Raw genomic sequence first — 16981 nt, forward strand, 5'->3', positions numbered from 1 at the left:
ATGCTCAGGACTGCCTGTCACCTACAGATGACAAACAATGTCTCGCATTCTCCATTGGAATGGAAACAGAGATGCCATGTCAGCATAATTTGGGACTATACAGTATATCAAGTCGTTAGACAGGAAAATTCCAAGTGGAAGAGAGGAATCTCCATCATTTGTCATTCAATGACACAAGAGCTCTGCGTTAAAGTAGCAAAACTCCAAGCAAGCACCATTAGAACACACGGCAGAAAGCTTTGCTCATCTCTTCGGGACTTCCTCCTGTACTAACACACTTTTCTTCCTGTTTGAAAGTGACAATGAAAGGGAGTAACTCTACACCCACAGTGTTCTCTGACAACAAAAATACATATAATTAAAACCTAAGCTCAGATGACTAACTGCATTATTTCTCAGTAGATACTGGTCTACTGTTACAGAAACTTAAAAATATACAGGAATTGTTTCCTGCATTAAGTTACCTCTGGTGACATTAAGCTCCTTATGACAAAACACGGAATTGGAAGAACAGCAGCACATAGCATCCTACTGCTGAATTTACTCTTCATTCATGAAGAAGACACATATTACAACTGAAAGAACAAATGTTTTAACTGACATAGTTTTTGTGGTGTAAAGTGTGTGAAGTGAGAATATGAAAATACTTTCTAATAAAACGCAGTGTAAAGCATAAAAATGATAATTGGATAAATCATCTCCATTACAATCCAGTATTGGACCAACTATAGGTAAGTCTTGGAATTAAGATACTGTGAAATCCAAGCTCTAGCTATACTGGTTAATATATGTGAGGAATAAGGAAAAGCCAGGAATTTCCATCTTTACTTTTACTATCCAGTGCACCAAACACAACATACAAAAACGAAAACTGACTGGAAGAAGGTTCTCTTTTGAGAGAGTATCAGTTAAAGACAGGAATTAGAACTGGAAGACCTGTCTATAGTCAGGAATTGCTATTCAGTATATTAGAATGAGCATTACAGTTTCCACCAGCAGTGCAGGATTAAGTTTTTGATCTACTCAAGATCAAGAATTCTTTAATGTTAGAGACCGCAAATTAGAAGTTAAAATAATAAAATATTCGGAAATTACATCATCAAATATATACCAGATATATAAACACATTTGTTCTCTGAGAACTGTTAATTACGCATTTCTTTAAAAAAAGTCATGTCAGCATTTACAGTTCATCTAACAGCACTTCAATTTTTTTTTCCTTCATCCTTAATAACAAAACAACTTGTAACTATAAAAGAATTCTGCTAACATGCTATTAAGTATACCAAGTAACAAGACTGAGGAAAACAGGAACCTTTTTTGAACCTCTCATATTTTTGTTAATGACATAAGAAAAGCAGTTATCACAGTAAACCTCACCTCTATCAATTAACTTCAAAAGCTACTTCCAAATATGACAAATATTGCTAATGGTAGTAGTCTCTCAAACATAGTCTATAAAAAAATAAACATTCTATTTGTTCTCAGCACTGCGTAATTCATAGCAAGTAGATTTTTAGGCATGCAACATAAAATAAGACCTCCAGTGAAGAAAGTGACATGATTTAAATACTTCCTCAGAAAAAAAAAATAAAAAAATGGTCGCCGTCCCTTTTTTTCCCTTACTGAAAAGGCTCTTACTTGCAATTTGGATTGTTACTTATTTTGCTGTCTGTTTTTAAGATGAAAACAGTAATACATTTGGAGAGCTAGCAGTAAAAAAACTGAATGCAAAATAGATTATTTTTGCTAAATACTACATATTTGAAAAATTATAACTCTTAAATTTATGGTTAGATGTGGCATTGACATTTTTTGGAAGGAGGAATTTCTGATTTACATGGTAAAACAGTTGTTTGGGTATTCTGCACAAAGACTTGACGTCTAAAATATAACCTGTTTTCTTAGCTTTAAATTTCCACTCAAGCTCTAGCTAAAATGCATTGGCAACAGTTCACTGAATTCTCTTTAAAAGATGCTTTATTTTTTTAAACACAGTTTTTTGCTTTTGTCTCACTGTTTTGCAGCTAAAAAACAGTATTTCACCTTCTAGTCTACACTGTTCTGAAACCAGGCCTGTTGCATCCTAAAATACAGTGTTTGAAGCAGTCTGCTAAAACCTTACCCAGGTAGCTTAAGACTCAACAGGACAGCAGATGAAGCTTACGGTGGTTCATATAACATCAAAAACACAGCATCTAACAGACAGTTTGAACTGACTCAACAAGTTTGTGACTTCACTATTTTAAGATTGTTTTAAAGATAACTGAAATCTGATCTATGTATCACCCACCTAAAACACTTAACAAGATACTGTCCATATCTGTCATATTTATGCAAATAGCATTTTAATCTCAATTGTTTGACTAAGCAGGAATATTATCAGGCCCACAGTCAATACAGTATTGTTTGGTGACCTAAGACTGCACAGCTCTAGCAGTAACAGCTTTAGAATCATGATCTCATGCAATTACTCTACATTTCTCTGGAACCTGGATAAAGCAGTAATATCAGAAGAAGAATATTGCCAAAACTGATGTGATATGCCATAGCATAGAGTAACTTCACGCTACTCTCTGAAGCTAATTCATTCAGATTCATTCTCCTAAATATGTTTTGTAATACACAAACTCTTCCAATGAGTTATGTTCTCTCTAGATAAATTATAGAAATGAATCATGGTTTAATTACCTGATGAGCCTGTTTTATATGCTTATGTTATTGAATGGGAAGCAGTCACACTAAAATTAATATCAGAACATCACCACACAATAATGCTGTCCCATTTCACGAAACAAAATACTGACAAATCTAAGAAGGAAAGTTCAAAACAAATCAGTAACCGCCTAATTTTTATGATGGGTAAAAAGCATCAACTTACCAGACTTGTGCTTCTTGTGTTTTGCTTTCTTTTTGATTATGAACAACTTGCTCTGGATCTCAGATTTGTAAGATTTGAATGGATGAAGATGAATTTCACGCCTTCTTTGCAAGTCATCAATTTTTTTCTGTAGATTTTCATTTAGAATATCCTTCAACTTCTTTTTTTTCTTTTTCTTCTTTTTTGCCCGCAACTTACTTAGTTTCTTATTATTTTGAAGTGAGTTCTCCAGCACTGTTTCTTTAGCAGATTTGTGGTAATCTATTTCTTGGTCATTATGAGTGCCATTGACAAGGACTTGGCAAGCTTTCAGCGTGTTCTCTTTGAATGGACTGATCTCAACTGTTACTCTGGCCATTTCAGCACAACCTTGCCCATTCTCTGCAGGTCTTCTTTCTCCTGAACTAAAGTCACCAGCCATGCCAACAATCTCTCCTGAACTAATTAAATTTCTCAAGTTCTCTTTATAACAACCAGTTTTTTTGATGTCACTGACTCCTGAGGTCTTCATTTCACAGTTAATCTTAATCTCTGTAGTGACACTAAAGCTATCTAAACATTTTTCTTTTTCTGGACAGCTAACAGTGGAATCCACACATTTCCCTGCTTCTGTCTTAGAACGAGGTAGCAGCTCTTCTCTACCACCAGAGCTGACATCCCCATTGCTTTTCCTTACGTAGTCATGTTTTGCTTTCTCCACTTTAATACGTGGCACTCTTTTTACTTTGATGGGAGGGGATGGGAATTCAGGAGCCCGAAAAGGTTTTTGTTTGTAAATCCGAACATCTGCACCACAGAACTGTGGAAAATGAACATAAGCATTCTCCAAGTAGTCATAACCAAGAATTACTTCTCTGCATTCATGGATAGGCTGTCCTAGAACAGCATCCTGAACATCCTTTTGTGTTTCATACACAAAATCACAGAGACCTTTTAGCAGCCACACTTTTTGGTAGAATGGTAGTTCATGAAATGGTTTTTCCTGTAAGGGATTAACTTCTCCAAGGACTTTAAAAAACTGTGGACACAATCCAAGTTTTTCTGCAGAGCTATTAGGATTGTCAGTCTGCCCTACAACATTATACCAGTGTTGGACTTTCTGTCTGAGTGCTGCTTCCCAAGTCCTGTAAGAAAGTGTTGGCCTGCGATGTAATGTAGATCTGCGATGAGGTGGACTTAACAAAGAAGTCATTATTTTAGATAAAAAAGCATTACACTGAGGCATCAGAAGACAACGTTCCAATTCATAGAACACTATTTCAGGTAGGTTTAAAATCTGTTGTGCTAAACAAAGGAAATGACCAATAGCTGGAATCTCCCACATTGTCTCCATCCTTGTAGGTGCTGCTTGAGCTAAAAGTGACTTTTCCCATTCTTCTATTTCTTTCTGACTAGCTTCTTCTGCTTCTTTTCTTTCTTGCTCTCTCATCCTATTAGGAGAAAGTTAACAAAAATTTAGGTATCAGGTGGATTAAAAAAAACTGGAAGAAAAACAGATCAGAACTACAGCATGACAAACACATTTTAAAGTTATAAAGAACACAATACATAAAATTTTCATTTAGTTTTGTATTACACAATGCACCACTGCACCAAAATGGGAAATTATAGACTCTTGTTTCTCATCACCACTAGTTTAAAAAGGGGAACACTAAGAAAAAAATGGCAGATAGCAGCAGCTTAGATGTGCTAAATTATTTATTAATTTTTCTATTTTTAACATGTATCCCCTTTAGACCCCACATCTCTCCTTTTTGCGAGGATTCAGTATTACCAAAAACCAGCATTTTAATAGTCACCTACCCATATAAAAATCTCTTAAAACAAATGCCAGGTAACTTACTTTCAAATTATTGCCCTGTAGCTTGTGTCATGTCACCTACCTTTTAACTCCCTTCTTCAGTATACAAATATGAACACCTAACTTAAGTGCTTCATTCAAACACAAGAATGTGAATTTCTCTCCAAGGAATAGGCTTGTTACTAGTTTGTGTGCAATGGTGGTCAAAAAGGAAACAAATATCAGGATGCATGAAGAATGTGATGGAAAATAACACTAGAAATAAAACATCATTATATTAATAAATGGTTTTCCCTCACCTGAAAAACTGTATTCAGTTCTGGTCCCCCTATCTAAAAAAGGATAGAGCAGAAATAGTGGGTATTCAGAAAACGAGGTTATCGGTAATCAGAGTCCTGTAAAACTTCTGAAAAATCCTGGACTCTATACAAACCACTAGCAAGAGGAAACATGATAGCAATATACAAAACTAATATGAAAAGACTAATTGAGCACTTCTATTTACTTTTATTTGCAAATTCATCATTACATTCAAAAGCAACAAGATTAAGAGGAAAAAATGCTGCGCCACTTCAGGTAGTAAGCTAAAGGTAATTAACTTACTAGAACACAGGATATGTTAATTTAGTTCCAAAGTGACAAATAGGACATCCATGTTAACTGTAACAGTATCAAGGATTACTAGTAATAGGAGGAATTTTACTTCCGTGTTTAAACGGTAAACAAACATTTTTGCCTCAAGGCATGACCAGAGCAGATAGGATTAGCATACATTGGTACCTACAGGATTATTTTTTTCAGAGCTATTCCAAAACTTCTCATATCTTTTCCTCTAAAGCTTCTATCACTGACCACTGCTGGAAACAGTCACCTGTGCGTATCACTGATGTGAACTAATAACGGAATTCATGTCCTCATTTCCAGATTGCTAACCTCGTATTACTTCTCTTCATATGTAAGTATCTAATAAATGCCATATATCCATTTAAAGCAGCAACGCTTTCCAAATTCAACCAAAGAATAATGGTATATTAAAATCTTTCCTTTGATGTAAACCTACGTGTGGTTTCTAGCATGAAGAATAAGCATATTCTCAAAGTAATATCTAAATATGTCAATCTCAAGTAGTTTGATAAAACTAGTTTGGTCCACATTTTGGTATCATGCAGGAGAAATATGCCATGACCACAAACTATAAAAATTTGCATCCTCTGTGTGTTTAAAGTGTCATGTAACAGAAAGATTCCACTAACAGTTTTATCTCCTATAAACAATTAAATTTCAAGTGACTTGTTACCAAAACTTGGTCAGAAATTTTTAATACCACTTATGTTCATCCCTGTTGTTAATGTACCAATCAAATGCTTAAGACGGATTCATGTAAAATAAAATTAAAATGCAAATAGGTCAGTAAATTCCCAGCTTCACTCTCCCAATACATTACTAATCAAATAATATAACTAACGGTATCTAAAGGCAAATCCCACTTCGTAGTACTGATTTAAAAATATAATGAATGTGACCTAAAGACAGAAATCTCACTTGCCATTTTAGGTGTATAAACCAGTACAGTCAACAATACAACTTGCATAGGTAAAGTGAGCACCTTAAAAAAAAAAAAAAAAAAAAAAGGAAGTGAGGGGGGAGAGAGAGAAAAAAAACATTTGATATTTAGCAGGATAAACATCCTTACATTGAAAAATCTTCTGGACAAACATTTGGCTTTTATGCTGACAGCAATTGTTAAGAAACTGTTGTTTCCTACTTTTATTTACATTTATCAGGGATATGTTTGCAGACTTGCACTGTGTTTATAATAATAACACAAACTATCCTAAGGTCAGGCTGACATTTCCACATGAACAGAAAAAAAAATATTCTTGGAACACATCTGTAGCAGTTATTTTGTAGCTCTCAAATGGATAAAAGCATAGTACCTGACCTTAAAACTCAGCGGTCATGCTCCCCAGGTAGAGGGATTACCTAAAACAGAGTCCAGATACAACTCCCCACATTTCTTACCATTTTCTACCTTAAGTCAGCGGACACATCTCAACAGCTAATTAATTCTCTCCCACAACAAATTTCATTGGTATGTGAAAGGAGGCAAGATTATAGATATACTTTTTTCCCCCACTTACTCCTAAGACTGCTAAGACGTTGAATCATTTTTCATAACTCTTTTCAGTTATGAATCCGTATTATTTGTCTGACAGCTCCAAACATGGCAAGCATACTGCTTTATGCTAAAAGGTAACACATTCAAACTTGGATTGCAAGGTACAGGAAGTTGTTTTAATTCTACAATAATTGGCTTCTCCAAACATTCTTTTAAAAAACAAACTACTAAGCTAAAAGCGAAATAGTAATATTATGCATTATTCTAAATTAAATTAACATTTAATGGTTATGAGGACACAAATATGGGAATGCTTTTGTTACTTCAATTCTATACCCCTAAAGTCTTCCATCACATTATCACATATTCAGCATATTTTCACAGAAACCAGTTCATTCCTTGTTCACAACATCCTCATAAGAGGCAAAATCGAGACTCTATAAGTACACGTAATGCAAAGATTTACTAATTTAAATGATTGACCTGCAACCTAAATTCCTCAAATGTTTTAGCAAACGTGTGAAAATTAAGAACCACATTTCCAGAGGTGATAAAGACATTGAAGTGCGTCATATAATTTTCAACAATCCAAAGCCAAACAGAAACTTAATTCCCATTGAAATAAACCAGTTTATTTTCTATTATTTACTAGGGTTTTACAACTATGCCAGTAAGAATCTGTACCTATGCTTTGGTATCTAAGTGCCCCTAAAGAGGCAGGCATTTCCAATTATATAGTAATTCCACAATTATTGTTAACAAATATGTAAGTCAGTATCTGTATTAATATGCTACTAAAGTAGCATGTAACTAAGCAGCTGAGTAGAACTTCAAAGAAATGTAACTAATCATTCAAAGAAGATATTTGATATTGTGATCATTAGAACAATTTACCAAAAAGATAGCTCATAAGTAAGATTGACAAGAAAACTAAATCAGATGTTTTTTCTAATTGTACTTGGGAAAAAAAAAAAAAAGTGCTTTTACTGCCATATAGAAACTACCAGCTGTAAAACAGTGAAATGCAAAGGCATCTTCTAAGTTGGATCTACCATGATGAATAAATATACCAATTGGGGGAGGTTATAAATAAATAAATAAATGAAAAACTGTGCAAGAAATGGATAGACAACAAGAAAGAAGAAAATTATCTACAAAGTGTACCTACATGTATATAAGAAATAACAAAAAGATTCAGAGTAGGATCTCTACAAAATTAACTACAGAAAAGAACAGAAGAATCACACTTGAGGATATTATTCCAAAACATGCAGCTGAAGAAAAGCTTGTTATAATAAAAAAAAACACATAACCCAACAACAACAACAGAAACCATCATAAGATTCCGGTGCCTTATGAGAGGAAGTATCTAAAGCAAAGGATTATACTTTAATATGGACCTCAACTGACCATTTCTTTAGCCACAAGGCTGAATCCTATAGCAAGGCTCCAGCATTAGCAACCTTGCTCACCTAGGGCTAGAAGTATGTAACTCAGGCAGCTAAATATTCTAAGCTATTTAGCTAATACTATGCTTATTAGCTAAAAAGTATGTATGCTGACAAGTCAGCTGCGCAGCCAGAAAGTAAGTACTTTTTTTGTATGTCAGACTGCCCAGTTTCAAACAGGGTAAACAGCAGGTATCCCTGTCCAAACACAACCAATTTGCCAACACACAAACAAGTTACACTACCACATTACACACAATATTATGGGAAAAATTATCAGCACAGGAAGACTGGGAGGAAAGAAAAGTTCAGCACGTTAGAAATTAAAAACTTAACTGCTTCACCCACTTGAGTTGAGCATCACATTCTTTCATAATTATACTCAGACATGGGATAGCATATTTTACAGTAATACATTTGGACATTCAGTTTTTTAGGAACAGTGATAAAAGACTCAATGAAACAATCAATATTAATAATCAATAAAATAAACTGTATCTAAACAAGTAATGCTTTACTTCTAAGAATACAGTTTACACCATAAATATTACTGTAATACATTAAAACAATTATAAATTCCTCATTAACATTTTGTGGCTTGAAAAACAGGTGGATAATTGTTCATTATCACACATTTTTGCTTAAGTTTTCATTGCTAATTTAGGACATGCTTTAAGTACACATAAACAATTTCAATTCAGGAAACTTCACCTGAGTTACAAAAAATGAAGAGAGACTGAAAAGCAAATTCAGTAAAAACTGGCACCTGCCAACAGATGAACTCTGTAGCTCTATGGAATGCTGCCGTGGGTTACCTAGAAGGAAGGCACTGAAAACTCCAGTAAGCTACCCAAGGCTGCAATCTTGCATGCTCTTTTGAATAGTACCTGTTCAGTACTAACCTTTGTGTGTCAGATTTCTAAAAAATAAACTGATTAACCATTTTTTCCTTACAACAGGTATGAATATATTCAACATAATCCATTATTTTATCAGTAATCCAAAATAAGCTTAGCAAGTTGCACTACATTTTTGAAGGAAAATGGTGTCTCACCTTTGTGTTGCAAGAATGTGCATCTATATATAAAAAATACTAAGGAAAATTACGCATGTTGTCAATAGTACGTGGATATAAATCATGTACTGCTAATTTTATAGGCCTTACAATTTCCAAATCTTTTTTTCTATAAAATATCTTCGCAATGTACTTGCTGAACACCTGCATTATGGTGAGCATTACAGTGAGCTGAGAAGCAACTGGTACAGAGAGGTGTAAGTAACTACAGGGTCAATCTGTCAGTAAATAAGAAAAAAAATGAAAAGATATCCAAAGCATGATTATTTGAGTATATCAATATAGTTCAAGTAATATCCAAACAGCTATTTACTGACACATTGTTTTTATTTACTAGTAAGTGTCATAGCGCAAAATCATAACGCATAAGGAGGCAAGCTAGGTAAGAAATTTTTCTGCTCTTGTAGAAGGTTCTGTAAGATCAGTGCCATGGAGCACCCTTCCCACAGGATCTGGGACTTCTGAGTATATTCAGCTACAGTATATTCAGATGTAACCAGTGATTATTACAGTTTTGTAGGAACGTGCTTAACACAAGTGTATGAAAGGAAAAAACTTGAGTAGATAGGTTCTATAGACTGTATGGATTAACTAAAATCCTATTAGGATGTCCTCTTTCATTCCTGTGTGACCAAGTTCTGGTATCTTGAATACAAAGTTGAACACAGCTCACAAGAACTCTACCAGAGAAATATCAACCCTAGTGATCTTTGCTTTTTGCAAAGCATGAGGTAGATTAGAAGAAAGACACTATAGTATCTAGGAAAGAAGTAGTCTCACAATCAACTCAGCCAAACTGTATGGCTTCAAATCTGTTGAAAATGATGATAGCCCGCAAAATGAGAGTGCATTGATTATATATGGGAAAAATCTCTAGAACTGAAGTTTGAAAAAGTTGGATGTATTTGCTTCCTAAAGCAAATAGTTATCATCACACTTCACATTCAGAAACAGTTTCTCAAATTACTATTAAGGTATACATGTTTATGACCTTCATTTTCTCAAAATGAAGCACACCACAAACAACTGCCTGAATTACACACCTCTTAAATTTAAGACATTTTAAAACTGCGAAATCCCACAGAGTTTACTATGTACACACTGTAAATTTGTTACCTAACTGGCAAGGTGAAGTGCCACATTGGTGAGATAATAGGAATGGCGCTTGCAAAGTTAATTTGCCTCAAGCTATCAGAGAAGGAAGCACTAACAAGCATAACTACAATCTAGTTTTGTGATAATTTTGTAAGTTTTTTACCTAATTTTTGCATGTAAAACAGCTGAAGAAGTACAATAAGCATGGCTGAGCTAGCCAGAAATATTGTTGAGGATACTTTCAGTTACTATTTAAAGTATCAAAATCTGAAAATAATAGCACCCTTGAAAATTATACTGCTTTAATATATTTTTTTTAACAAGGTGGTAAAGCAAAAACAAATTCCTGTATGTGTGGATGCACTGTGGCTAAGTCTGGGTTCATTCAGGAACTAAAGACAAAGAACATTACAAAGTTTAGTCATGTAAGGGAGCCTCAAGGAGCTCTATCTCTGTTAGAGAATTAAGATGATATGGCTATTTCAAGATGGAACAAAATAGTTTTTCCTTTTACCTTTTTTCTTCTTTTGCTCTCAGCTGTTCCTCTTGCCTTAGAACCTGAACCATCACGGACTCGAACATGCCCGCTGACAAGCCTACTAAATTGCGAGGTGTGGAACGACGTCTTGTTGAAGTGCACGGTGTTCCTTTCTCATCTTCCTGCCCATAGCATCCCCTAGATGTTACTGCTATTGATGTTTTCTCTCTTAAATGCCTACAAGAAAAATACAAGTCAACTTACAATTACAGTTTCCCTTACCAACTGTACTTCAACGCCATCGATAGATCAAACATATTTACTCAGGACTAAAACAGTTATCGTTCACTTGCCATTCACTAGAGTTGCCATTTGAAAATTCCTTTACGAAAATGTAAAACTTAAAACAAATAAAATAACAAGATGTTTTCATATCTGTTAAGGATGATGAATACCTATCTCAATTAACCAAATATTATTTGGAGATTGAATTTCCTACTTCAAGCCATAAATATTTGGAAAGAAAATACTTCCGCAAGACTTCAGATAAGAAACTAGAAGACACCTAAAAATACTGAGGAAAACATATGCATTTATTGTTGTTGTTTTGTTTAAACGGTTTAGTTCAATTGAAAAATTTAAAGATGTAGGCCACTGCACCATGAAGTTGGTTCTGCAATTATGTTTCATCTTATATGTTTCGAAGTACAGCAGCACAGCTATTATGAGAAGTGACACTATCACAGTCTCTGAAAACAGGAGGGAAAAAAATAAAATCCAGCCCCCCAAAATCAACCTCCACTCTGAGGTAATTTTCTGTGGCTTGTAATATCTGAGAATCACACAGTCAACATTACTGTAGTTAAGGAACATTGAGCGAAACACTGATCTGAAAGGAAGCAAAGATGATCAGAACTACTTCTTGTATTTCATTTTAATAATAAACTAATTCTGTTAAACAAAACTATCTGATACAAAATTTAAAAGAACTTTGAGACTGCTAGATTCCATAATCCTTTCCATTTAGTCTAATATCTCTTGTTGATTAGAACAAAAGAATGTGCCTTTGTGAAAGAATGACAACAGCAATTTTCTTTTAGTAAATATACATATTGCTATTTGACAGCATCTCTCATAAACTGACTTACGCAATTTTCAATAAAAAGGCACTGAGCACTCTCATGTCCTATCAAGTCCGGTAAGTAACTCATTTCATTCAACAAAGGCTTCCACAAAACACCCTTCACTTCAACACAGCTGAGACATTGCCATCACACAACACAGAAATGAACTTGGGGTGAATCTTACAAGCTCTGCTTGATTAGCTATTTATTTTCTAGCAGTAATTCCTTTACACGAGGATTTATTTGTGTAAAATTTGATATTGCCAATTTTCTCGAGTAAAACTTCATACCCTGTCAGAGGTTCAGCTCCTCCTGTCTACTCCCAAATTGTCCCAATGCTACTGTTATGCAAAACCATGGTGGCCAATACACCAGCACAGTACACGTTCACAGTGTCTTATTCAATTAAGTTCTGCACAGCATTCAAGTGTTCCCACTATAGAGGCAAGGTTCTTCTTACCAGCTGGCAGCAAGGCTCTGTGTTGCTAGCAAGTTTAAGCTTGATGGACATGGACAGCTTTACGCATTTCCTAATACCATTCCTTGTTCACTTTCACCCTCTCCCAAAAAAAACATCTCAGCTTTAACGTGCAAAACATTAAGTCACATGGAAGACTGCTGGGCCTTTCACTGTAAGAAGCCACTATATTTTTAATGCAGCTAAGCTGTGCCTATGTCAAATTCAAGAGAAAACGTGTATTTCAGTTGTGACTTAAATTGGGCTTTGTACAATATGGCTTGAAAACCTTCCATGGTCAGCTGCTTTGGCAGAGAAACAAGCTCCTGCCAGGCATTCATGTTTAAACATATTACAATTTCCATTTCGCTATGTAAGCCTGTAACTACAATATGCCAGGTGTTACCTTCTGTTTTATCATGCATATTTTCAAAATACATTCTGACACTAAATTACATATTTTAAAGGAAGCACTTCAGCTCAGCATTTTATTCTTACTCAAAGGCAGTAAGAAATTCACAGACTACAATTACTATGTAAAATGTATCATCTACTTGAAACAGAGAAGGGTATTAGTTTTAAAGAGACAGTCACACAGAATTTGGGCAGCGTCGCTTGCTTTTACCAGCATAAAGGAAAGAAAGGAGCATTTGACATCTTGTCCAAGCAACTGTGTCTCCATAGTCCTAAAAGGTTTCTTTCAGAAGTAGAATCTTAGTCAAGAAGTGCTAACCCCTATTTTGCATTTCAGCATGCCCATCTTTGGTGTTCCCAAAACATTTTTAATATTTGAATGGTCCCAGTAAGCACCACTCTTCTTAGCATAAGTGCTGAAAGCTTGAATGTTTCATCCTACCGGGAACCATTCAAATGTTTTTCTGTTTGTTTGTTTTTAAGTAAGCGATCCAAATAGTGTTTTTTACATAAAGACGAACAGAAGGTTATGTTCTACCAAAAAAAAAAAAATGTTATGGGGGGGGGGTGGTGAACCCATACCCTCCTGTTGTACTTCATGCAAACGGCATACACCAGAGCCGCTGTAGAGTTTTCTACACCTACCGGGACAGCAGCGCCAGTTTCTGCTCCAGCATCATCTCCAGCTTCTGGGCCTGCTTGGAGAGCCAGTGATCCACGCCGTGCAGCCGGTAACATGTCTCCAGCATCAGCCGGAAGTCCCCCACGAAGTCCGCTATCCCCGCGTACTGCCCACCGAGGAATTTCTCTTCCATCTTCAGCAGCCACATCCCCGCCGGGGGAGCGCAGTGACTGCCACCATGCCCCGGGAGGGAGTCACCCCCCCCTTCTCCTCCTCCTCCTCCTTCCTCCTTGATGGACGCCGGATCCGCCAGCGGCTTCAGGAACGGCGCTGTCAGCGGCCGGTGCTTCTCCAGCAGGAACTCGCGCAGGATGCGGTAGCCCTGCTGCAGCTCGGGGCTCAGCCTCTGCTCCCAGCCGCTGCCCGCGCCCTGCCCTCCCGCACCGGCTCCATCCTCGCCGCGGGGCCGCTCGGGGTCCATGTCTCCCGCTCCTCTCACGCACGGGGCCTGCGCGGCTGCGGCGGCTCCGGGGGGGCGGTGTGAGGGCAGCTAGGGGCCGCCGGCCGGGCGGAGGGGCGGCATGGGGCTCACCCGGGCACCGAGACGCGCGGCAGGGCCCTCGCCACGCTCCCCCACGGCGGCGGCGGCGGCGGCCTCAGCCCTGCCCCCAGCCGCGGCCGGGCGGCGGCAGCAGCAGGAGGAGGCGGAGGAGGCGGAGGAGGAGGAGGAGGAGGACGGGGGGGGCCTCCCCCTGCCGGGCCGCTCCCTCGCCCTCAGCAGCCGCCCCCGCCCCGCCCGCCCTGAGGGGGCTCCCCCGGCCCCGCCCCGCGCTGTGTGAGGGGAGGCCGCCGGGTAACGGCCCCGCGCGGCCGTTGGGAGGGGAGGGGAGGGAGGGGGGGAGGTGAGGAGTGGGGGGGGGGCGGGGGGGGGCTGGAGAGGGGCGAGAGAAAGGGACGCGGCGCCCCGCCTGGTGCGCATGCGCAGCCAGCCCCGCGGGGGGGGGGGGGGAGAGGGGGTGTCATGGGCGCCAGGTGGGGTGGCGTCATCAAAGGGCGACCGGGGGGGCGGGTGGCGATCGCCTCAGGGAGGGGCGGCCCCGCTCCGCCCCGCTCAGTTCGCAGCCCCCGCTCCCCCCCCCCCAACCACCCCGTGTCCCCAGTTAACGCTGCCCGTGTCACAATAAAGCTGTTTGGCAACCGATGTGTGCTGCAGTGTGTGGAAGCGTTGGGGTCCAAGCGCCGCAGTGCTTTGGGGGGTGCTGCCTGGAGCAGCTGCGGGAGCAGAGGCTGCCACAAGCAGCAAAGGGAAAGGTGGAAGTGCCCCGAGGGGCTGGGGGGTGTGTGGGGAGCTGGGCGTCGGCCGCTTCTGGCAGATAAACAGGGATGGGAGCAGAGGGAATGGCATCAAGGTGCGCTAGGGGAGGTTCAGGTTGGCAATGAGGAGACATTTCTGCTCAGGGAGAGCAGCCAGGCACTGGGACGGGCTGCCCAGGGAGGTGGTGGAGTCACCGTCCCTGGGGGTGCTCAAGGAGAGGTTGTACGTGGTGCCTGGGGACATGGCTCAGTGGGACATTGGTGGTAGGGGGGTGGTTGGACCTGATGAAAGGTCTTTTCCAACCTCAGTGAGTCTGTGGTTCTATGATCTTTTCATATTCTCCCTTAGACACTTTCCAGTCCTACTCCACCACAACAATGGTCATCAACTAACAGAGGAACATTGCCTGGGCTCCAGAGGGCCCTGCAGTATTGTTATTACGTATTTGTGAGAAACTTGTGCTTGCAGTTTCAAGATAATCCCCTCCAAAACACATGATAATGTGAAAAGCTTAGGGTACCTTGTTATGAGAGAAAATGACTGCACAAAAAGAAAAGATTCAAGGATGTTTACTGTGAGCAGCCCATGACACCTTTAAGACATCTCTGTCTTCTCCGAATGGTAACTCTGCAGAGATCATTGCGGAAACCATGCTCAAAACGCACTCTTGACAGGAATAAATCATGATATGTGACAAAGTAAAGCGGAACCATTCCTCTATCATTATTGCCTTTTCCATTCTAAGGACACCAAGAAATTTCCCTCTGTTCACCCCTGTTTGGTCAGAGCCAGCTTTTGTAAATGCTTCAGTCATGCTGTTTTTCTACAAGGACAGAAGCAGTAGGTGTAGCACCCAGCTCACACTGATGTAGCTATCTAGCTTTATCCTCCAAAACCTCTTGAATTAAAAACTTGGAAGGAATGAGATCAGACACCTCCAAATTCAGGAAGTGGTTGTGGAGCTGAGGCAGTGGCGTACCTCCAACATGGAGGGTAATGCAGTGACCCCAGCGACAAGACCCTTTTTCATCAAGCAGTCAGCCATCCACAGATCAGGTGAGGTGAGCACAGCCATACACAGCACCTTGTTGGGGCCTGCATTGCGATGTGCGTATCCCGTTGCCTGAGGACAAACCCAGACAGCCCATTGTGAGAACGGCTGGCAGTTCCTACTTCGTACCAGCTGCTGTGCCACCTGCATGGCCTTGCCTTTGTCTAAAACTGCAGCAACAAGTTCCCACGCCAGTGTCTTGTAACAGAAACCCTGTGTAGAGATGTTTTCTTCTACAAAAATCCTGTTACAACCTGAATAACCAAATGTGGAGTAATTCTTCTGCAGACAGGGCCTGCATGGTGTGGTGTGCCCTAACTGGCGGCCCATTTGGGGCTACTCTAATCACGGTTTCCAGCTTGTGAAGTGCTGCAAGATTACTGTTCTCTATTGCTTTATAGTGTTAGCTGCAATAAATACCATGATGGACCTGGTGAAAACCAGAACGCCTGTTAACAACAGTCGTTAGCTAGGCGATAATGGTCTCCACCAGGCACGGAGCGCTCTGCAGGAGGTCGGTACACACCCAGACCGAGTACCCGCTAAAGAATGCAGCGGTTCAGGTCACGGGATGCAGGGAGTGTCAGAGCCTATTCCTGCCATCGGCAGGAGGCAGAGACGCTGCGTGTGTTAGGTGTGAGCAAGTGGATGACCTGATCCGCATGGTGGCGGAGCTCAAGGAGGAGGTGGAGAGGCTGAGGGCCATCAGGGAGTGTGAGCGGGAGATAGACTTCTGGAGCAACTCCCTGCAGGGCCTCAAGGAGAGGTACCGGGGTGAGACACCCCAAATGGGGGTGGACACCCTGCCCAGTCGCCGTCGGGCAGAGGGAGGGGACCTGGGAGTTGAGGAGGAATGGAGACAGGTCCCTGCTCGACATCGCAGGCGATGCCCTCCTCTTCCGACCCCACCTTCCCAGGTGCCCTTACAAAACAGGTTTGAGGCCCTGGAGAATGAGAGATCAACAGCAACTGAGGAAGAGGTAGAAAGTGTTCCCAGGAGGATTCCTAGGGTGAGGAGGTCAACTCCACGCATCAGGACTGCCTCCACCAAGAACGAAAGAAGGGTGATTGTTGTGGGTGACTCTGTCCTTAGGGGAACAG

General features: G+C 40.0%; 1 protein-coding gene across 4 annotated transcripts in view; it reads right to left on the reverse strand.

The window, feature by feature from the left end:
* Window positions 1–14393, reverse strand: part of BRD10 (bromodomain containing 10) — a 59371-nt gene extending 44978 nt beyond the window's left edge. For 3 of the 4 annotated variants that reach the window (XM_068666140.1, XM_068666139.1, XM_068666138.1), the window contains exons 1-3: window positions 13538–14393; window positions 10934–11134; window positions 2882–4311 (exon numbers count right to left, since the gene is read on the reverse strand). In XM_068666140.1, coding sequence (XP_068522241.1) covers window positions 2882–4311; window positions 10934–11134; window positions 13538–13995 — 2089 coding nt within the window. In that variant the 5' untranslated portion in view covers window positions 13996–14393. Of the gene's footprint in view, window positions 1–2881; window positions 4312–4981; window positions 5015–10933; window positions 11135–13537 lie in introns of those variants that run through there. The other variant, XM_068666141.1, reaches the window with a different exon arrangement.
* Between the last annotated feature and the right edge of the window lie 2588 nt (window positions 14394–16981).

Source organism: Anas acuta, chromosome Z (genome assembly GCF_963932015.1).
Source record: "Anas acuta chromosome Z, bAnaAcu1.1, whole genome shotgun sequence".
Classification (NCBI taxonomy): Eukaryota; Metazoa; Chordata; class Aves; order Anseriformes; family Anatidae; genus Anas; species Anas acuta.